The sequence below is a fragment of the Dendronephthya gigantea genome, unplaced genomic scaffold, assembly GCF_004324835.1.
Source record: "Dendronephthya gigantea isolate DGI-Jeju-01 unplaced genomic scaffold, DenGig_1.0 000007F, whole genome shotgun sequence".
In the NCBI taxonomy this organism is placed as follows: domain Eukaryota; kingdom Metazoa; phylum Cnidaria; class Anthozoa; order Malacalcyonacea; family Nephtheidae; genus Dendronephthya; species Dendronephthya gigantea.
In genome coordinates, this window is record NW_021163017.1 from 176,704 (window position 1) to 196,714 (window position 20,011).

Here is a 20,011-nt window from a genome sequence, read left to right on the forward strand (position 1 = left end):
ACGTGTATGCCCATATATGGTTGTGCCCTTTCGACATATCTGCGTCATTTTCACAAAGTCCTTCTCCTCCACATTTGGATCCTCACGACATCAAGTTTACCCATTACGCAGAGTATCGCCTTGAGGATATACCGATGAAACTGCATTTCCAGTGCTAGGCAGATGTAATTAACAATATGAATGAATGCAGATTGCTTGAAACACTCTAAAATGTCAGTAATCTGTCTGTACAGAAAAACAACAGGACCGGTCTGGCCGCTTTTTTTGTATAAAGGAAAGCGCACTATTACAATTTAAACTTGGGAAACTAGGTCTTTATTAAGCAGTTGACCTTGATGTCGTGATCTTTTGTGTCCGGAAACGTGAAAACAACCTCTTCATTTCAATTTCCCTTTCACTTAAATAGTCCATAATCCACCACTGAGAAATGGTTGTGTTTGTGTAAAGATTGTTCAATTATTTTGATTGCCTGGAATTGAATTGAAATAGCAATCAAAGGCAAATTAAACTATTTCGTTGCCCTTATCCACCACAATTATACAACTTAGTATACTTTAAGTAGCACTGCGGGTGGCCGACAAGTGATCTCGTGAGATTTGACCAGAGGCATGAATCACGAGTTTTGATCATTGCTCGAAAGGTTAGAAGTCGAAAGGCTAGAAGTCGAAAGGCTACAATGATTGAATTTAGTTTTTCAGCTACTTTTAAGTCGAAAAGAACTCATCTCAAGAACTGTTTCCCGCAAATTAAATCAGTGCTTGGCATAGGAAGCAATGTCACTGGTCGTAACTCGTCAATGATCACTAACAGTATTATTAACTCCCATCAGAGCGAGGCAGATATGTGGTAGAATTTAGGGATTGTTAGTGGATCACCAGGGATAGGCAAGATAAGGCCTCATTCATAACTTAGAGAAATTTGAACGTTCCTATATTTTTCTGGACTTTAATCTTCTTTGGTGAATGGAATTTATGTTATGGTTAGTTAAGCCAATTTATAGCAAAAAGTGGCGCGTTGCTATTATTAATAGGAGCAGTACAAAGGTCAGTTTACGTCAATGTTTCTTTGTGCTTCTGTATTTTGCTTAGCGATTAACTTAGTAATAAAGATATCCAGTTCCTCTTTCGAAGCCCATTACTGTTCACGTCCTCCAGTTGACCGCAAGTCTGCAACAGAAAACTGATACAATCAGAAAAATAAGAGACGCCAATGGAATCGAACTTGGTGCTCCAGCCTGTATGGGAGTACATTCTACGTCACTGGGGTGATGTTGTTTCTTTCTGGCTGTTCCCAGCGATTGTTGGTTGGTTAGCCTTCGTGAGCACCGGACTTTATTTTACAATGAAAGACTTCGGACTATGGCTGTCAGATTCTACCCGTTTGAACAAGGATCACGCCGCCTCTCCCAGGGAGATTTTACGAGTTGGAGGAATACAGGTGATCGTTTATGGTGTCATCAACGTGACCCTGTGGTTTGCGTATCCGCATCGTGTCCAACTTCCTTCTAATGCACCGTCGTTGTGGGAACTTACCCGGGACGTGGTTCTTTCCTTGTTTATAGGCGACTTTCTTGTCTATATGGAGCACTATATCCACCATAGGATACCACTGTTGTACAGGAAAGTTCATAAAGTCCATCACCGTTTCAAGTTTGACTTGTTTTCCTGGGCAGCAGGCTGGGTCCATCCTTTCGAGTTGACCGTGTTCGCTTCTTGCATGATCGTATACCCGATATTTGCCTCTCCCATTCATCCACTGGCGCTGTGGATCTACGAGTGGATTTTCGTATCACTGCTCCTGGAAGAACACAGCGGTCATAATGTCTGGTGGTCCCCTCACAATCTCATTCCAGACTTCTTTGGTGGCGCTGTTCCCCACAATCTGCATCACACGAAAGTAAGCGTCAATTATGGTTTCCTATTCACGATCTGGGACAGAATGTTTGGTACCTATATGGCGCCCTGAATGCTTACAGCGCCCTGACAAACAAAATTCGTAATTTAATTTGTATAGCATGGGTTGATATCTCATTTTGTTTGGATAATTTTAAAAACTAATGGCTAATCATTAAATCTGTTTACTATGAGGAAAATTCTATAGCAACCAACGAACTTTTAAAGGTTTAATGAAAATTTTTACCCAAATAAGGCTATAAGGAAAATTTATCATCGTCATCAACATTTGCAAACGTATAGTTATATTAACGAAATTCACGTGTTAACGACCATTGTCATTGAAACTAAAATGAAAACCAACTTGTACCTCGTTATGTATTTTGATAGGTTATCGATACAGTCAGTAATAGGGTATTTAATTTAAATTTAAATCACTTCCAAAATAATTCAGTCAGGCGTGTGATTTTTTAAAATATTTTTCAACCTCGTATCACAGAGGAGATGGCTTTACCTCTTGGGAACTAGGTTATGGGTCATCCCACTTTCAGCCATCGTGATTTGTGTCAACCTGTACAGGTCAAAGAAGATGCAAGCCAAGCCCACAGACATAAAACAGCGGACATACTTTCTAGTCCATATATAAGCAAAGTTAGCAAAGTATATTATTAGTTTTGTCCAATTTGCATAACAATATCATGTAATCATGTGGTCGTGCTAACAAGTATTTTTATCCGGTTTCACTGAAAGCACATCCGTCCCGTCTTTAGAGTCGCATTAGGTTAAAAAAAGACTATTTTATGACAACCTCCTAGAACAGATGTTGAAACAAAGACAAAAACTTGGACTATAGTTAACTGATTGGACGCAATATCGAAAGTTCAATGAGATATGGTTTTACGCTTTCGGGGTTTGCACTTTCCAGTACGTTATACATTCTTAAATGAATATTTCTCTAAAGAAACTCTAAAGAAACTTTGTAAGAACGTTGTCAACAGAGATAGCAAACACAACGGGGGCCTTTCTTTCCTGCTGTGATCCAAGTTCACACTTCACAGCGAATCGCAGGCTGCGACTGCATGCGGGTTATGTCAATCATAATTGCGATATGCAAACAAAAGACCACATGCACATCATGTCCTTAGTGTGCATTGAGTAGAACGACTGAACTAAACACTGAATATTTTGAAATTTCACGGCAAGGATAACGGCAACAAAGAAGGTGAGCTGAATTCCATCGTTTTCAAAGGTATAATCATTATGTTTACATTGTTTGGTAACTCTTAGAGAACGTAACAGCAGCCGACCCTGTGTTGTATGCTGTCCCTCGTGTATGAGAAATGGTCACCCTGAATAACCGTTCAGTTTGACCGCCAGCTGTGCTGTTAATAGTTTCAAGTCTTAGGTTCTTTACAGCGAATTTCTTTACCGTTTTTCATGTTAGCAGTTCCGTGAAAATGATCCAACATGCGTGCACATGAAATGTTGATACAAAACGGATGTTTACAAGATATTTTAATACATTCTTTTGAGCAAGAGGTTTTTACTTTTAAGCACGCTTTACAAAAAATAAAACGGGACAGAAACTGGTGCTCAATTTGACCCAGGTTTTAGTAATCGTTTCATGATGGAACTGTCGGGAGAATCGTCAATTGAATTTGGCTCTCTCTGATTTTGCTTTCAGGATATTTCTTTCTTGACCCCGGAAGCTTTATTTTGGCTAACCATTGATCAAATATATGAAGGCGTGCCTTCAAATATATCTCGTGTAACACTGGTAGGAATTCGAAGCTAAATTATGAAAATTTGAAAAGTTAATCATGAAACACTGCGGTCAATTGCTAAACCTTAGGCAAATGTTAGGTTAAGTTTTTAAGTAAATAAGTATTATTCTCAAAATGAATCACGACACAGCTGGGTGTCTTAACTGTCTTTAATACATGTGCATATGCAGTTATACTTCAATGCAGTTTTTAAGAAGGCTTGGTTTAATTTTCATTTTATAGGGACTCCTGGCCCGTCTAGTTGGGGGGCTAAATTTGCTAAAATGCAACCTGTGTCATGGACGAACAGCTTAGTGTGTGTAGTCAGATATTTTTAGAGGTGTTGGGCAGAATCTGTGCACTGCAGGCCTGATCTTGGGACATGTATTAGCATTGGCTTGCTTTCAGTAGTGAAGTAGTTTTTAGCAAAATTACAAAGTTTCAAGTACAGGCGTAACTGATCTGTGTTGTTACTTTGTAACTATAATTGTGACAACCGCATGCCCGTGAAGTCATTTTAAGACACTGTCCTCTAACTTGCCATCACAGAGACATGTAGTCCTGGTTTACACTACCACTCAATACTGTATATAGTGTGCTTCACCACTGTGGCAGGACAGATAAAGTACCAGCCACGCCAGCTGAATAAGCATTTGGAATATACCTGAATAGTTAGCCTGACTATTCAAGTATTTGTAAAAATGGCATGCCTGGCACTGTTTGGTCCAAGCACTACCAAAATTAGGGTGAAGTGTAGACCTTTGGGCGAAACCCAAGAACCTATATGTTGCGCATAGAAAATGTGGAAAAGATGTCTTTGTGTAGGAAAGAGATGCGATGATGGGTGTGTCTGCCACCCTGAAGAATATATCTAAGTTTTATAACAAAGAGGATTTTTTCAAGAGGTTAGTAGCATGAGAGATGGAGGAAGCATAATTGCTGTTATTCACCTCCTTTTTGAATAATCGAAAACTTTCAGCAGCCTAGAAGTATTTCAAATTTAGACAGTTGTAAGAGATGATAAATAAGTAGCAACATTTAAACATGTTGTGAAAAGATTTAAAAGGTCCTACAAGCAAAAATTGTGTTGCAAGTAACCATATGATTCATGTAAATTCTATACAAGACATTTGTAAATAACTATCAAAGTGTGTTATTTGACCAATAATGATTTGACCAATGGTGTAAATAGGGTTGGATGATGTAAATTTAGCACAAAATGTGTTATGAATAATCATGTGTGATTAGATTTATAGGAATATATTAGAAAATATATACCAAAGTTGCTGTGTAAAAGTCTGGACAATACTTGCTGTGAATAACAATGAAAACATGTGATTAGACCAACAGGATTATTTATACGTTAGAAAATACTAAACATGTTGTAAATAGGTTCCAAGGATGTAAATTGTTCACAGAACAAGTTTGTAAAATAACTGATGAAGTAAATTGCTGTCTGTCATGGTCTAAAATATTAACAATACAAATAAAGTTGTTTTGGTTGTCGCATAAATTATGTCATTTCTCTATTTACCACACGTCCTAAACTAATCTTTTCCGCCTTGTGACCTACCACTTAGGAAGGCCAGTTCTGCCCATTTTCTTTAACTATCTATCAAATATATTGTGTCTTTGAAACAAAGCGAGTTTCAGAAACCTTGTGCATATTTACGAATGAAGTGTTCTTGATTTTTCAGCGCAGCAAAAACATTTCTAAAAAAAACTTGAGTACTACTATAGTTACAAACTCTTAAATTGACCACAATTCTCTTGGTTTTGGCTAAATCTCTACTCTGAAGCATTTTATTATGTCAGCGATATTAAAACCCATGTTATGGTCTGTTTACGTGACCATTTGACATTTCGAGTGTTTTTCATCTGTCTCAGTTTAAGATGCGAATATCATAAGAAGCACACACAGTCTGATATTTGAAGTAGCATCTCTAAATTCTACATTTCAATTCCGCTCGTGTTTTTTTGAAAATGCCAGGCTTTATCCTAGAAAACGGACAGGCTGTCTTGTCGCATTAGCGGCTGAAGAGATTTCCTTTACCTATTATGATCCTGACGTATGTGATTATGAGAAATTAGTAGATTTACTCAAAATTAGGGATAAATTGGGGTAAATTTGTCCCGCCACTTGCGCACATCCTTAACAGTATGACGCGTTTGGTGTGTCAGACCCAAACAATTACTTGGGACTGAGTAACAAGGATATTCCCCCCCCGGGACATATATGTCCGACGTTCCTTCCCCCCCCCCGGTCACAGCTACTCCCCAACAATGACTTCATGACTTTATCAGGGACGAATGCAAGTTTCAGTTATAAGTCCAGTTATCTTAGCTCAGAATCCAAAGATTTATCACAACGGGAGAGGACTAACTGCACCTGCGTGTTTAAAAGTATCAAACTCCTCTATCTCATTTGTGGCTAGCCAGTCTGCCTACTTACCCTAATCTACGCTGACCTATTTATTTTTTCACTTTAATTTGCCCACTTTGATGTGTTTTGAGAAAATTATCGCAAACTTTGACCGCGTTTGCCGGCAATTACTCTTGAAATCACCAAAACAAACGCATATTGCTGTCTACAAAATGAATTCATTTTTATCCGCATCGAGTGACTTTTTTTCGCCCCTTAAAACGTCGTCTGTGTTCATTTCTAATTACACCATAAAGCAGAAAACTCGGCTTACCACAAGAAAGTGCAGTTAACTGCCGTTTTGGTAATGAAATTTCACATCCAATTTGACCACCTTTCCTAACTGAACAACAGTCGCAAAAGCTTTTAGCCCGTTGTGCGTTTTTCACGATAAACAAATGAGATAAGGGAAAACGGTTCAAAATTACAATCATAATCTATCAGTTATCTCGTACTAATTTTTCGTGACAATGCAGTTGCTTGCCGCGACGAATAAATTATTAAAGTATCTAGATTTTCAGGTTTTTTTCGAGTTTATATATTATTTAAAGCAAGCTGGTATTAATTGGATCCTGGGTTAATAATTGATAGACGTTTTTCTTTCTGACAAGCACTTTCGTCCCATTTCCCCCTCGTGGCCTCGGCCACAATACCCAAAATATCATTATGGTAATTAGGCAATCTGGCTGGATGCAATTTCATTTCCTTTGAAATGCTGCCTATTATAGCCGTTCTACATCCCCCTCTCTCTGCTTTTCATTTTTCTGGGCTACTCTTTGAAACAAACGGCTAAAATTTGAGCTACCGAAGGAGGCTTTCGTGAACGGTGTGGTTGTCTAAATTTTTTTTGTTTATGGGCCACATGGCTTGCCTCAGTCATGCATTGACTGCTCATCAAATATTAACACCTCCTCCGCATCTGATTGGAGGGAGAGATGCTATTATATTAATAAGATTCAATGTACAGGAATAAATATAGATACACAGTGATTGAAAATTGTGTGTACGCACAAAGTGTTGAATGGGAAACGAAGCGACGCTGATAACACGCTGCTGAACCATTCTGACCTTATACTAACCGGATGAGAGCGATCATTAACAATTCTCAAGTTGATCTAGTACGACGAGTAAGCAACGTGGATTTACACTTGGGTCAACACTTCGTGTTTACAGTGTTGCATATTTTCTCATGTATCTATAAGCGACATTTTTAGTGTATCATGTTCCATTTCGTTGGTCTTGCCCTTTTGCAGAAGCGACTGTATCATTAAGAAGGCTTTCCTCTGCGATTAAATTTCATGTTAAGATTTCGTGTGCGTCGCTCTACTCGAGGGCTCGTGGGAATGAACAAACCAGATTGATAATCATTGAAAGCTAAAATTTGATTTTACCTAAAAATCCACCTTAACATTTCTTCATCCTATATATTGTGTTTATAGCAAACATCATGATTGTTTTTCTCGAAGGCAAGAGATCAACTCTGAACACTGAATAAACATGTAAATGTGTACTAAAAAAAAGTACTGTTCATACGGGATACAGCACTTGAATGCACGAGTGTTTTGCTGCCTGTCTGGCTGGCTGGCTTGACCGTGCATCCTGATCTTATAGCGTGACTGATTCTGTTCATTTGTATTTTCTTCTAGATTGATAATGGAATTGAACGAATCTTTATCGAGCAAGGAAAAAGAGGACGGAAGCAATCTGATTCCAAGCAAAAATAGCGAGCTGTCTGAGAAACCAGGCCTTGAGGACGGTGCTGTAGAAGAGGGGGACGATTTTGAGCGGGAAAAATGGTCCAAAAAAGTCGAATTCTTCCTATCGGCCATTGGCTATGCTGTCGGTTTGGGAAACGTCTGGCGCTTTCCTTACCTGGCTTTCAAGCATGGTGGTGGTGCATTTCTCATTCCATACATCCTAATGTTGATCATCTGTGGTATGCCTCTGTTTTTCATGGAGCTTGCCTTAGGACAGCATGTCAGTTTAGGGCCAGTGAGCTCTTGGGCAGCGATCTGCCCTATCGCAAAAGGTATGAACACAAATATTCTCTCGCATGCAGTCTCTTATGAAGTTTTAACATGTGTATAGTAGCATACATGCATCAATTAAACGTTTCAAACCTATCCTAACCAGTCGAATGAAACACTAGTATATTAGCACACTCGAGACATGACTCTTGAGTATTCTGTTGTTGTTTGTGTTCTCTACCAAACTAAGGATACAACACAGTAGAGTCTGAAAAGTCTCACAGCATTTTGACGTGTTTAATTCGTTCCCTAAATTCTCGTGTTATTTTCTGAGCGGTTGTTTATCGTGTCGTAACACGACTTCTCAGTTTACAGAAAGCAAATATTTGAGGCTTGCTTATCAGGAGTGCGCGCGGAACACTTTGTGTTACAGATGATTATGTCGGACACCCGTCGTAACGTGTTTACATATGGATTCCTTTGTGGTGTAATGGCTATAATATCTCTAATGAACAATTTCAAGCGAATTTCTATGCAATACAACAACAGTTTGTCTAAAGTTACAATACATTCGTGCGACGGCTAAGATTGCGAGCTTGTTTGGTTGACCTTGATAACCTTTCGAGTGTTTTCAAGTATTTGTGAAGCTTGTGGTGTATTGAAATATCGCGACCTCTATACGACTATGTTTGTGAGTTAATAGGATAAGGCATGTGTAATATGGAGTCACAGGTTCCACAATCTGATAAGCAATCTTTGGTATGCTAAAATAAGTAACACATGCATTGGTGATTTGAATAAAAGTTGCTATCGTAAAGGGGTGGTCGGTTTTTTGTTCATCACCGTTGGCGTTGAGGTCATTCTGCTTACAAACAACAGTTAATTCTTCTTTCATCCTGTGCTTAGACACGTTACCTCGGGTACTTAAAAGCTTCACCCTGACCCTGTAATAAGGGTAATTTACTGACCACGCTCCGTTTGTACGGTTACGTTTGAGTTTTTTCTTGATAGTTTTCACTCCCGAAACAGTCGCGAACACTTTGTCAATGACAATGGACGACTTTTTTTACCTAATTTTTTACCTAGGTGATAAAAAGGACATTCTCTGTAAGAGCTTACTAAAATTAGTAAAAGTTTGGCTGCGAATTGTTGTAAATTACGGAAAATATAGCCATGCGAAGTTGACGAATTTTGTATACTTGTGTATTACGGCCGGAAGTGTGAAGCTAATTTTGTACACATTTCCCCACGTAATACAAAAGTGCACAAAATTTGCCAACTTCGCATGCCTATATTTTCCGTATTTTACAAAATTTCGCAGCCAAACTTTGCATTGCACTATTTTAAGTAAGACCTTTCTAGCAGTGATAATGTATTTCCTTGTTACTTTGGTCAAAAATTATTCTAAAGCGCAAGTCGTCCATTCACGACAATGAGTTGAAACAAATTTAATGTATTGAGTATTTCATTCCTGGGACAAAAACGACCTGGAAAAAGCCCGATAAAACGACGTTCGTTTGACCTTGACTGGCCTGCAGACTAGAGGAAATACGAAAATAATACTGAAGCAATATCAGGAATTTGTCTCGGATGCATATTAAGGCTGTGCGCGATTACTTTTAAAAGGAACTCAAGCTTGTGGTGCATGTTATTGCCGCTATTTCCAGTATGGCGTTTCAAGCATTCTTTTAAGACGTGAATACCAATTGATCATTACAAATAGATTCCACTGATGATAATGCGAATGTTTTTAGCCTCAGATCGACGAAAGCTTGGCGTTGATCGACCAATCAAAATTAACAACATAATTCGGTCATCATCAGCCTGTTGGATCAGTGGCAATGGCTGTCACCATTCAAAATTTCAAATACAAAAATGCTTCTGTTAGTTTAATTAAAGGCAGTCCGCCATTTTGTATCGAATTTCCAGTTGTTCTTTATTTAACAGATTGTATCATTAGTATAATAGTATTGGCCTTGTTGACTCGAAACTTTCGAAATTAATAGGATGACCTTTATAGGGTTTAATGACTCCATCCGACTGCATATTTTCAGATGGTCCTCTCGTTCAAATGGCGTAAAAATATTGATATACGCTCACTGTTTTTCTTTTCAATTTCAAAACACTATTTCTAACAAAAATTGAAATGGCGTCATGCTGAGTTCCATACACAATAAATTATTTACGCCATCATATTAAAACGATTCTTTGTTTCCACTCTTTAGGCATTTGTATATTCTTTAATGGCGTTTTTGCCCGGCAATTAGCAGATGTCGTCAATCATTTGCGATTCTCGCTCAAAAGTACGAATTGTCATAAAAAAAACCGCCGAAAATTGTCGAACGAATTATTGTCACCCTAAAAAACAGACCTTAACGTATTTCGACCCAATTAAACGTATTTTATTCCGTAATTAAAGATGAACGCTATATAATTGAGTTATTTTTGTATGATATCTTTTATCGTATTTCATTATGTCTTACGTTGGGGGCATTCGGAAATCTCATAAATTTGGTTGTGTTATTTGTACTGTTTGAATTGCAATTTGTTTTCAAATGTTGCCACTGCTGCTAAGATGTCTTAAGATGTTAGATTAATTTAATGGTAACTTCTCGACTTGCTTGAAGAATGGCTGGTAAATTTCGTTCAGCGGCTCAACGCTGTATTTGCGGCCTCAGCAGTCGTGTCCGTAAGCAAACGACAGATCAAGGATTTCAAGATTAGGATTTCAACTAAACCTGAACTATTTTTTGCACTATTCTTTTTTCAAGGCATCGGCTATTCCATGATGGTCGTTTCGTTCTTGTGCACCATTTATTACAACGTCATTATTGCCTGGTGTCTCTACTACCTTGCCATGTCGTTCCGCTCTGAGGTCCCCTGGCGATATTGTGGTAATTGGTGGAACACTGACAATTGCGCTGAAAAAGGAGGACTGAAATATGGTGTTAGTAGATGTGTTGTGTTGATCTTATATACTATGCCAAGTTAAGACGTAGTTTATTCGTAGCATTGCTGATGAGGTATTGAGGCTTGTCTTCTTTGGGGATGCTCACATGATGAGCCCGGTATAACCCGAGATTTAACGAATTGTGAGCTGATTTTGTGGTACTAAACTTTTCGAAACAAAACAAGTACATGCTATTGTTAGGATGACTACACGACTACCAGTATCATGTTATTTACTCATTTCAAAAGCTCAAAATTGTTAACGCTTCATTAAATTTCGGTAACCGGACTCTTATTATCCATTGCTTCGATTGCACTTGACGCAACGCCTCGTTCTTCGACTTTAGCTCCACATAGAACCATCCGCAGACGTACCGAACGTAAACGTGTCATCGTACAATTCATCAGACTGTGTAAACAATACCATCGATTACTTTATCAACGGAACGAGCGTACTTTTGAACTGCAGTCGACCGAAGAAGGAGCTCGCATCGCCGAGTAGCGAATTCTGGAATAACCATGTTCTACGTTTGACGGATGGTATTGACGAGGTCGGAGAGCTCCGGTGGCAGCTCGTGATTGCTCTAATCCTCGCGTGGATTTTGGTGTACTTCTGCCTATGGAAAGGCATCAAATCTTCAGGAAAAGTCGTGTATTTCACAGCGACTTTCCCCTACATGATCTTGGTGGTGTTATTTTTCCGCGGTATCACGCTCTCTGGAGCTTCCAAAGGTGTCTTGTATTACATCAAACCTGATTTTAGCAAGCTGGGCGATGCTGACGTATGGGTGGCCGCGGCTACGCAAATCTTTTATTCGTTGGGCATTGGATTTGGTTCTTTGGTCACGTATGGGAGTTTCAACAAATACAACAATGATTGCGTAAGGTGAGTTTGTAGGACTGGGACTAGACACTGACTCAAGAAAAACTGGAATCATGTTTATCTTGGTAGATAGACTTTATTTATTCCCACTGGCTTCTTAATCCTTTTTTACCCAAACACTGAATTTCCAAGAGGCACGTGGTAAACAGTAAAAAAAAATCAAAAAAGTTTAATCATACAAATACAGACATTAAATACAGACAGTTATTAGTTAAAGTGTTAAGGACTATATTAGATTATAAATCTCTAAGATTTACGTACCGGAATGATCAAGTCAAATTAGGCAAGAATGAATATAAAGATCTTTGTTTCTTATTTATATAGTTATTCCATAATTTTGCCGCTCTAAAACTCATCTCTTTTTGAAAAAGGTCAGGATGAGGATTAGGCAAAATAATGTAGTGGGAATTAAAGAGATGTTTAGGAAAGAATACCGCCTAACGACTTTTAACATATTGTTCTTGGTGTCACCTGTAGGGACGCTGTTATTGTAACAATCATCAACTGTAGCACGAGTATTTTCGCAGGATTCGTGATTTTTAGCGTTCTTGGACACATGGCAGATATTCTACAAAAAGATGTTTCCGAAGTCGCGCAGTCGGGACCTGGGCTCGCCTTCGTAGTCTACCCAGAAGCCATTGCGCAGATGCCAGTCTCACCCCTCTGGGCCATCTTATTCTTTTTCATGTTACTCACGCTTGGTCTGGACACGCAGTTCGCCATGTTGGAGGCAGTCGTCACGGGACTGGTCGACGAATATGGCAAAAAATTACGCAAAAGAAAAGAGTTGGTTATTTTGGCACTTTGCGTTGTTGCTTTCTTCTTCGGTCTGACTAATATTACCGAGGTGCGTATGTATCACCGAGAGTGTCCTTGCTGTAGTAAAGCAAGGAAGCTTTTCCTATTCTGGGGTAGCTTGGTGTTTTATTACGGCCACCCAACTTCTCGATAGAAAATACCCGAATTTCCTTTCTGGCAGTGAAGACAACTATACGAATAGACCTTTTTCATAATGACGTCAAACGCGGAAAGTATGATGTTACAAGAAGTTTGATTGGCTCGATAGTTTTGTGGAGCCAATCAAATTTCATGTAACATCATACTTTCCGCGTTTGACGTCATTATAAAGTCTATTGAAGTGTGTAAGTTGACAGCAACTAGATATATACAATCCATAGCTCCTATGCACTACACTACCCGTCTCGTTTTCAGACTATTGCTTTTGTCCTATAAAGCAAATTCAGGAAGTGTTATTTCCCATGCATGAGAGTCTGCATCGCACCACGATACAAACGTTCCAATGATGTTACTTTCAGGGTGGAGCGTACGTCTTGAACCTATTCAACATTCAATCAGGAGGGATCTCTCTGTTGTTTCTGGCATTCTTTGAAGTGATTACAATATCGTGGGGTTATGGAACTGACCGGTTTGTCGCCGATATTGAACGTATGGTTGGTAGGAGGATCTTGCCTTGGTGGGCGTTTGCTTGGAAATATTTCTCCCCTGCAGTCATATTGGGTAAGTGTGCGAAGAGGGGAGACAAAGGAAGGGGTGGGGGAGAGGAGGGAAGGGGTGGGGGAGGAGGAAGGGGTGGGGGAGAGGAGGGAAGGAGTGGGGGAGAGGAGGGAAGGAGTGGGGGAGAGGAGGGAAGGGGGAGAGGACGGAAAATAGGAGAGGGGAAGGGAGGGAGAGAAGAGGAGGGGGGAAAGAGGGGACAAGTGGAGGGGAGGGGAGAGAAGAGGAAAAGAGGTGGGAGAGAAGAGGAAGGGAAAGTGGAGGGAGGTAGTTGATGGTAGTTTCATAAATTTTCCGACCATTTGCGGACTATGAGTTACACGAATGGTTAAACTAGTCTATGAGTCTAGTACGCACAGCTTTGCAATGTTTTATTCCGCGATTTACTTTCATCCAAACTCGAAGTGAGATACCGTAATACCGCTGGTCTATCAGTAAATCTATACGCAAACATTTTTTTTCCAACTGCGTTTATTATATGCCACTGATCTCGTTATTTTTCATATAGGAGTGTTCATATTCAGTTTGTATTCATGGAAGGGAGTTACCTATGGGACATACCAATACCCGCCAGAGGCAGAATTCTTTGGTTGGCTGCTAGCCCTGGCTTCAATGCTCTGGATACCAGGGATGGCGATATACATGGTGCGCGAGGCACCAGGCTCCTCATTTTCGGAGAGGCTGCGCATGGCGTTCACCCCGAATCAAGAAATCGCAAAACAAATTGAAATGCGAGAAGGCTACCCCGCGAATGGTGGGGAAATGGTCATTGTATAAAGTTAGGTCTTGGTGGTAGATAGAATAATCATGTTTAAAAATGAAATATGAATATGTTCTAATATCATAGTCATGTAATTGTAGCGTTTTAAATATTTTAAGGTTCAATTTTTGAGACGCATGACCTAAGTATATTCATCGGATGTTCAACACTGGACTGTTCAGTTGAGTTAAATCAATTAAATTTTACTTTGCCGATTCTTATATATGTATATTACCTAAGCAAATGACGTATTTTCCACCAAGACCATTTTCGAACGCTGCCTCAAATGGCTATTTGACTCGGAATAAAATTCGATGAAGTAATATGATAGATATTAAGAACGGTTTTTAAGGTCATAAAACCCTTTTGAATCAACTGGAATATAGCTAATAGTAATATTTGGTAATTTTATTTCGACCATTCAATCTGTTCTTTACTTGAATATATTTATAGAAGGCTTGTATATGGTCAATATATCATCATCTAGAACAATTAATGTAAATTTTAAAACGACTAAAATGATTCTGAATTCAACTATCTTTAAATTGTATTAAAATATATTAAAACAAAGCTTCTCGATTTGTTCTGAAGACATTGCAACGCAAGTCTTCGAATATCGCTTCATGCCCAGCAGAAGCCAGTAGTTCAAGTGAGTGTTCAGATGTAATCTACGAGAGTACGAGGTGCATGCTTGTTGCCTCGGGATTATACGTGTTATACACATTGAAATACAATCTTAATTCTTGTACTTAACCTATTTTAAAATGCATTGCTAACTCTTGTAGTTTACTTTGATTTCACTTCATTAGAAATACAAAACAATCGCCGCATATAACTTATGGAAAGATAGTGTTCTAAAGAACAGGCATGCTTTATATATAAGGTTGTGTGCGTTTTAGACTAGAAAATCATTAAAGTGAACTTATTTAAATTGTTAAAAATTGCTTCCTAAGACCAATATCTTTCATTTTAAAGCATATTTGGTTGGTTTTTGGAACATTGAAAAATCGTCAAAACTGACCAAAATGGTAAGGCTTACCCCTTACCATTTTGGTCTATTTTGACGACTTTTTCAACTGTTCAAAAACTGTCTTAAAATGCTAAAAATGGCTTACTAAGACGAATATCTTTCATTTTAGAGCATATTTTGTTGCTTTTTGTAACATTGAAAAATCGTCAAAATTGAGCAAAATGGTAAGAGGTAAGCCTTTTTCAATTGTTCAAAAACTTTTTCAATTGTTCAAAAACTGTCTTACGATACTAAAAATTCCTTCGTAAGACTAATATCTTTCATTTTAGAGCATATTTGGTTGGTTTTTGGAACACTGAAAAATCGTCAAAATTGAGCAAAATGGTAAGGCTTACCCCTTACCATTTTGGTCAATTTTGACGACTTTTTCAATTGTTCAAAAACTGTCTTAGGATACTAAAAATTGCTTCGTAAGACTAATATCTTACATTTTAGAGCATATTTGGTTGGTTTTTGGAACATTGAAAAAGTCGTCAAAATTGACCAAAATGGTAAGGGGTAAGCCTTACCATTTTGGTCAATTTTGACGACTTTTTGAACTTTTCAAAAACTGTCTTAAAATGCTAAAAATGGCTGCCTAAGACTAAAATCTTTTATTTTAGAGCATTTTGAGACACTTTTTGAAAAGTTGAAAAAGTCGTCAAAATTGATCAAAGTGGTAAGGCTTACCCCTTACCATTTTGGTCAATTTTGACGACTTTTTTTGAACTTTTCAAAAACTCTCTTTAAATGCTAAAAATGGCTTCCTAAGACTAAAATCTTTCATTTTAGAGCATTTTGAGACACTTTTTGAAAAGTTGAAAAAGTCGTCAAAATTGATCAAAGTGGTAAGGCTTACCCCTTTCCATTTTGGTCAATTTTGACGACTTTTTGAACTTTTCAAAAACTGTCTTAAAATGCTAAAAACGGCTTCCTAAGACTAAATTCTTTCATTTTAGATCATTTTTAGGCAGTTTTTGAAAAGTTGAAAAAGTGGTCAAAATTGACCGAAATGGTAAGGCTTACCCCTTACCATTTTGGTCAATTTTGACGACTTTTTGAACTGTTCAAAAACTGTCTTAAAATGCTAAAAATGGCTTCCTAAGACTAATATCTTTCATTTTAGAGCATTTCTAGACACTTTAAAAAGTTGAAAAAGTGGTCAAAATTGACCAAAATAGTAAGGCTTACCCCTTACCATTTTGGTGAATTTTGACGACTTTTTGAACTCTTCAAAAACCGCTTAAAAATGCTAAAAATGGCTTCCTAAGACTAATATCTTTCATTTTAGATCATTTTTAGACAGTTTTTGAAAAGTTGAAAAAATGGTCAAAATTGACCAAAATGGTAAGGCTTACCCCTTACCATTTTGGTCAATTTTCACGACTTTTTGAACTTTTCAAAAACTGTCTTAAAATGCTAAAAATGGCTTCCTAAGACTAATATCTTTCATTTTAGAGCATATTTGGTTGGTTTTTAGAGCATTGAAAAAGTCGTCAATTATGTCTTCAAGTATTAAAATGTATTATTTTACGTTATGTATCAACACAGATGCGGTGGCCTAGTGGTTAAGGCTACCACCCTACCAGGTTGTGAGCGTAGGTTCGAATCTTGCAAGGGAGAGGTGCAATTTTTCGCCCCTAAAAATTGCTATTTAATTTAAAATTCTGCGAATAGGATTTAAGTCGAATAAAGCACAAGAGCTGTTGATAAATGATGGTGTGGCCTAGTGGTTAAGGCTACGGCCTATCAGGTTGTAAGCCTAGGTTCAAATCTTGCATGGGAAAGGTGCGATTTTTCCCACCGAAATTATTCTTTCATTTAAACTTCATCGAAAAGGATTAGGTCAAATAAAGAACAATAGCTTTCGACAAATGACGCGGTGGTCTAGTGGTTAAGACCCTGGTCTTTCAATCCCAGGACAAGGGTTCAAGTCCTGGCAATGCAAAAAAATTAGCCTGGAAAATTTCGGTTTGATTTGTAAGCTTGAAAAAGTTAAGACTCTCAGCTTTCATAAAGGCTGTAAATTTGAAAGAATTTGGAAGAAAAAAAACTGAGAAACATTTGAACAATTTTCGCTTCGTAAAAGTACGTGAAATTGACAAAAAAACGCAAGTCAAAAAAAAACTAAAAACATGTGGCTTCTAAAAACACTGAAAATTAAAAAATGTCCGACTAAAACTTTAAGAAAAGGTTAAAAATTTCCCGCCTTTAATGCTAATGTTTACTTACCTCAATAATTTTTTTTCACGAAAATTTGACAGGGTGATTTTCACGAGACTGAAAAAATTTACATTTTTTCACTTTTTTGAAATTCTCTTAGATATTTTTTTTATCAAGAAGTATTATGTCTTGGGCTACCTGTGTCAAGCCAGACACAGGTAGCCCAAGACAGACACAGGTAGCCCAAGACATAATACTTCATTTTGTTTTCGTCCTCAAAAAGATTTTTTCACTTTTTTAAAATTCTCCGAAAATTCCTTTTTGGACGAAGTATTATGTCTTGGGCTACCTGTGTCTGTCTTGGGCTACCTGTGTCTGGCTTGACACAGGTAGCCCAAGACATAATACTTCTTGATAAAAAAAATATCTAAGAGAATTTCAAAAAAGTGAAAAAATGTAAATTTTTTCAGTCTCGTGAAAATCACCCTGTCAAATTTTCGTGAAAAAAAATTATTGAGGTAAGTAAACATTAGCATTAAAGGCGGGAAATTTTTAACCTTTTCTTAAAGTTTTAGTCGGACATTTTTTAATTTTCAGTGTTTTTAGAAGCCACATGTTTTTAGTTTTTTTTTGACTTGCGTTTTTTTGTCAATTGCACGTACTTTTACGAAGCGAAAATTGTTCAAATGTTTCTCAATTTTTTTTCTTCCAAATTCTTTCAAATTTACAGCCTTTATGAAAGCTGAGAGTCTTAACTTTTTCAAGCTTACAAATCAAACCGAAATTTTCCAGGCTAATTTTTTTGCATTGCCAGGACTTGAACCCTTGTCCTGGGATTGAAAGACCAGGGTCTTAACCACTAAACCACCGCGTCATTTGTCGAAAGCTATTGTTCTTTATTTTACCTAATCCTTTTCGATGAAGTTTAAATGAAAGAATAATTTCGGTGGGAAAAATCGCACCTTTCCCATGCAAGATTTGAACCTAGGCTTACAACCTGATAGGCCGTAGCCTTATAACCACTAGGCCACACCATCATTTATCAACAGCTCTTGTGCTTTATTCGACTTAAATCCTATTCGCAGAATTTTAAATTAAATAGCAATTTTTAGGGGCGAAAAATTGCACCTCTCCCTTGCAGGATTCGAACCTACGCTCACAACCTGGTAGGGTGGTAGCCTTAACCACTAGGCCACCGCATCTGTGTTGATACATAACGTAAAATAATACATTTTAATACTTGAAGACATAATTGACGACTTTTTCAATGTTCCAAAAACCAACAGAATATGCTCTAAAATGAAAGATATTAGTCTTAGGAAGCCATTTTTAGCATTTTAAGACAATTTTTGAATAGTTCAAAAAGTCGTCAAAATTGACCAAAATGGTAAGGGGTAAGCCTTACCATTTTGGTCAATTTTGACCACTTTTTCAACTTTTTAAAAAGTGTCTAGAAATGCTCTAAAATGAAAGATATTAGTCTTAGGAAGCAATTTTTAGCATTTTAAAGCAGTTTTTGAAAAGTTCAAAAAGTCGTCAAAATTGACCAAAATGGTAAGGGGTAAGCCTTACCATTTTGGTCAAAATTGACGACTTTTTCAATGTTCCAAAAACCAACAAAATATGCTCTAAAGTGAAAGATATTAGTCTTAGGAAGCCGTTTTTAGCATTTTAAGACAGTTTTTGAACAGTTCAAAAAGTCGTCAAAATTGACCAAAATGGTAAGGGGTAAGCCTTACCATTTCGGTCAATTTTGACCACTTTTTCAACTTTTCAAAAACTGCCTAAAAATGATCTAAAATGAAAGAATTTAGTCTTAGGAAGCCGTTTTTAGCATTTTAAGACAGTTTTTGAAAAGTTCAAAAAGTCGTCAAAATTGACCAAAATGGTAAGGGGTAAGCCTTACCACTTTGATCAATTTTGACGACTTTTTCAACTTTTCAAAAAGTGTCTCAAAATGCTCTAAAATGAAAGATTTTACCATTTTGGTCAATTTTGACGACTATTTCAATGTTCCAAAAACCAACCAAATATGCTCTAAAATAAAACATATTATTCTTAGGAAACAATTTTTAGAATTTTAAGACAACTTTTGAACAATTGAAAAAGTCGTCAAAATCGACCAAAATGGTAAGGGGTAAGCCTTACCATTTTGCTCAATTTTGACGATTTTTCAATCTTTCAAAAGCCAACTAAATATACCCTAAAATGAAAGATGTTAGTCTTAGAAAGCAATTTTTAGCATTTTAAGACAGTTTTTGAATAGTTGAAAAAGTCGTCAAAATTGACCAAAATGGTAAAGGGTAAGCCTTACCATTTTGCTCAATTTTGACGATTTTTCAATGTTCCAAAAACCAACGAAATATGCTCTAAAATGAAAGATATTAGTCTTAGTAAGCCATTTTTAGCATTTTAAGACAGTTTTTGAACATTTGAAAAAGTCGTCAAAATTGACCAAAATGGTAAGAGGTAAGCCTTACCATTTTGCTCAATTTTGACGATTTTTCAATGTTCCAAAAACCAACCAAATATGCTCTAAAATGTAAGATATTAGTCTTACGAAGCAAATTTTAGCATTTTAAGACAGTTTTTAAACAGTTGAAAAAGTCGTCAAAATTGACCAAAATGGTAAGGGGTAAGCCTTACCATTTTGCTCAATTTTAACGATTTTTCAATGTTCCAAAAACC

General features: G+C 37.4%; 1 protein-coding gene across 3 annotated transcripts; it reads left to right on the forward strand.

Moving 5' to 3' along the window:
• Positions 1 to 2,896: 2,896 nt before the first annotated feature.
• On the forward strand, positions 2,897 to 15,004 carry LOC114516974 (sodium- and chloride-dependent GABA transporter 1-like). 3 transcript variants are annotated; one of them, XM_028536600.1, is made up of 7 exons: positions 2,897 to 3,141; positions 7,724 to 8,106; positions 10,816 to 10,991; positions 11,341 to 11,879; positions 12,354 to 12,723; positions 13,193 to 13,394; positions 13,900 to 15,004. In XM_028536600.1, the coding sequence occupies exons 2-7, from the start codon at positions 7,731 to 7,733 to the stop codon at positions 14,166 to 14,168; spliced, it is 1,932 nt and encodes a 643-aa protein (XP_028392401.1). In that variant the 5' UTR covers positions 2,897 to 3,141; positions 7,724 to 7,730; the 3' UTR covers positions 14,169 to 15,004. The 3 variants fall into 3 exon arrangements, with proteins under 3 accessions (XP_028392401.1, XP_028392402.1, XP_028392400.1); XM_028536601.1 differs by having other exon boundaries at positions 2,897 to 3,114; XM_028536599.1 differs by lacking the exon at positions 2,897 to 3,141 and adding an exon at positions 7,054 to 7,204.
• Positions 15,005 to 20,011: the final 5,007 nt, after the last annotated feature.